This window comes from Octopus bimaculoides, unplaced genomic scaffold, assembly GCF_001194135.2.
Source record: "Octopus bimaculoides isolate UCB-OBI-ISO-001 unplaced genomic scaffold, ASM119413v2 Scaffold_43509, whole genome shotgun sequence".
NCBI lineage: Eukaryota > Metazoa > Mollusca > Cephalopoda > Octopoda > Octopodidae > Octopus > Octopus bimaculoides.
This window is the reverse complement of record NW_026341781.1, coordinates 15,044-18,744: the sequence shown is the minus strand read 5'-3', so window position 1 is coordinate 18,744 and position 3,701 is coordinate 15,044. Positions and strand designations below refer to the sequence as shown.

The 3,701-nt window shown below is 32.0% G+C and overlaps 1 protein-coding gene across 1 annotated transcript; it reads left to right on the top strand.

Moving 5' to 3' along the window:
- Window positions 1–1,573: 1,573 nt before the first annotated feature.
- Window positions 1,574–2,779, top strand: LOC106874721 (caspase-7-like). The gene has a single exon (XM_052978261.1). The coding sequence runs from the start codon at window positions 1,648–1,650 to the stop codon at window positions 2,425–2,427; it is 780 nt and encodes a 259-aa protein (XP_052834221.1). The 5' UTR covers window positions 1,574–1,647; the 3' UTR covers window positions 2,428–2,779.
- Window positions 2,780–3,701: the final 922 nt, after the last annotated feature.

The window sequence follows — 3,701 nt, the reverse complement described above, 5'->3', positions numbered from 1 at the left end:
ATACATATGTGTAGATGTATATATATTGGTGTACATCTAATATGTACACATATATACACACATACACATGCATACAGATATCTATACATATATACACCCATACACACACACACATACATATGCATACAAACACACACATTAGTCATTTGTTTTCTTATCCAAAACTACGTCAAAAGTACAGAATGGATCTTTATGAAATTTGGAAATTATATTCCATGCATAATGGCCATAACCCCCATGAAAATTCATATATTTTTGATGTTGATGAAATTTTAACCATACATATTACACACAAATAAAGTAATATTTCTAAAATTTTTTCTTCTTTGAAGTTACAAAGACCCCTTCATGGGGACTTCACACCCACAATTTAGTCATTTTTCCTAAGCAAAGACGAATACAGTTGTACCATTGGTAGGGATAGGGTCACCCGAACATAACAGTGTTATGTTCACATTGTTTGGTACTTTTTATCATTGTTCATAGTCATCACATATGCATAACACTGCTATATTTCTTGCTCATTACAGCTAATATCTTGTATGCTTCGTTTTTCTCTCAACTCACTTGTACTTTATTTTTCATACATGTTCACATTACATATTCAGCAGAGAATTCTTGCTTTATTTATTTCAAGACTTTACATATCCTCAATATCCATCACATAAACTACCATGCAAAATTGCATCATACAATCTACCCTTCACTCAGAAAGAAAAGCCTTTTGTTTCCAACAGAGGCGGTAGATCTCTGGATTTTTTGCACCCTGCATACTTTTCAGCACTCACTGCTGATTAGTGATTAGACTGCATTAGACAGTTAAGAAACCATCAACTACTGCATCCAGCAAACCTGTGGTGCAAGTAAAAGATTTTGTTTCTTAACTAGCCTTTTGGGAAGTTGATAAACTTCATTTCTTGAATGCTCTTATTACTAACAACTCCTGTACATGTGTTTCAGGACACCTCTGTACCTTTCACACAGTCATTATATGCACTGAATACACAGTGTAGGATTCTAGCTACTCCTTTTTTTAAATTAAGCTGGTCACTTCTCATATGGTAATAGTGTTCACTTTTCTTTTCTGCTAACAAAAATAAAACTCATGGTTAAATTTACCTTTAAAGCTCTAGATTCCAGCTATTGCTTCCATGTTTAGAATTGTCCCACAAATTTGTAGCTATGAAAACTAGGTAGTCTAGTACATACACACTTGTGTAGATAGCTGTATAATGACTGATATATTATCACAAATAATTCCATTAGTTTTATAAAGTTCTCATCACCAGGAAATATATAGGAAAATGAACTGATAAGACACAATATGTATAGGTTAGAGTCTAGATATGGTTGTGAAAGATAGGGAGAGGCAAGGGAGAAAGTACATGTACCTAGACAATGAATTTTAAAACATGTGATAAAATACATTGTTCATAAAGTAAAATACATTGATTTATTTATCATTAAATATTGTTGTTTTGTTGTTATTTTTATTATTATTGTTGCTGTTATTATCATTGAGTAATAGCTATGTTATGTATCATTTTACTTTACAATGCCAAAAATATATTTTTGTAACAGTGTATATAAATGATAGTCTGTTTCTGCTTAGAAAACACATTGTGATAGAAACTCAAAGGCTTTAACATGGAGAGTATAGCAAATCTTCCTGATTATTTCAAATATGATATGTCACACAAGAGAAGAGGTTTTGCCCTCATTATAAACAATGAACTTTTTATGAATCTGCCTGAACGAGAGGGATCTTCTATTGATACACAAGAAATGAGAATAGCATTAGAACATCTTGGCTTTGAAGTTATTGTATACCATAACCAGACAGTAAAAGAGATGAAGGACTTGTTAAATGGCATGGCTTCTAGAGACCATACAGACAATGATTGTTTCTTACTAGTTATCTTGTCGCATGGTAATAAGGAGGATATTCTCTATGGTACAGATGACAATGCTGTCACATTGGAAGAAATTATAAAACCCATATTGTCAGAGAAGTGCAAAAGTTTAATAGGCAAACCAAAGTTGATATTTGTGTCTGCATGTCGGGGAGAAAACCTGGATAAAGGAATTGATGTATGTGATGCAGTGGATGTAACTAACAAATGTGAAACTCATTGGCACAAACTTCCATTATGGGCTGATGTCCTTATTGGCTTTGGAACTATGTCTGGCTTTTATTCTTGGCGTACACCTTCTCAAGGGACCTGGTTTATTCAAGCCTTAAGTGCTGTTTTCACGAACTATGGACACTGGATGGATTTGCACACAATGTTAACTCTAGTGAATAATAAAGTGGCTAATAATTTTGAGTCTTTGACTTCAGATCCAACCTGGAATGGAATGAAACAAATACCATGTATATCTTCAATGTTAACAAAACAAGTCTATTTTATACCAAAACAAACATAGGGATTGTTGCATGCCAAATTACTTATATATGCAAGGAATACAGAACTATATATATGTATGGTATATAGAGGTATAAAGAAATTAACTGCTAAGGATTTTTGTAAATTAACAATAATTGCTAGTATCTATCTATGTCTGTTTGTCTGTCTGTGTCTCTGTATTTGTGTGTGTGTGTGTCTCACTCTCTCTGTCACAAAAAGACATACAAGTAAAATATGCACATGTATATACATGTTCACACATGCTCAGTGTTAACAAAACAGAGCAAAGCAATTTTTTTAAATATGCAAAAAATACAGAATATGTAGGATTATGTAGGAAGATATATGTGCATATATATATACACATACATACACACATATATGTATATATATATATATATGTATATATACACATATATACATATATAATATATATGCATGTATATATACATACATACATACATACCTTATATATATATATATATATATATATATATATATATATATATATATATATATATATACATACATTATATGTATACATATATATTTATTTTTATATATATATATGTATGTATATACATACAAATATATACACACACACACACATATATATATATATATATAATGGTTCTCAGTACACACATATACATATGAAGTGCATGATATTTAATAAGATTTTTTTAAATTAATTTTAACTGTTTATATATGTCAATATCTGTCTTCCCTTTGTTACTCTCTCCAGCAGCCTTTATTGATTTCATGTTCACTTACTTATCCATGCTTGCATGAGTCAGATGCAATTCATTGAGACAGATCATACATGTGCACGCGCATGTGCATGCACACTCACACACACATACACACACGCACACATACACACACACACACATACACACACGCACAAATACACACACGCACACATACACAGGGGAAGCTATTAACATGCCTGAAAACAGCTGACGGCTAGCAATAGGAAAGGCATCCAGCCTTAGAAGAATCTATCTTGACAAAGTCTGATCAATGCAAGCTTGAAAAAGTGGACTTTGAAATGATGGTGATGACGTATAGATGTAAATAATTTATATATATATATATATATATATATATAAACGTAAATTTTATATACTCTTTTACTCTTTTACTTGTTTCAGTCATTTGACTGTGGCCATGCTGGAGCACCGCCTTTAGTCGAACAAATCAACCCCAGGACTTATTCTTTGTAAGCCTAGTACTTATTTTATCGGTCTCTTTTGCCGAACCGCTAAGTTACGGGGACGTAAACACACCACC

Bases quoted from the DNA above. Each gene is read 5' to 3' on its own strand.
- LOC106874721 (XM_052978261.1), top strand. From the start codon at position 1,648: ATGGAGAGTATAGCAAATCTTCCTGATTATTTCAAATATGATATGTCA.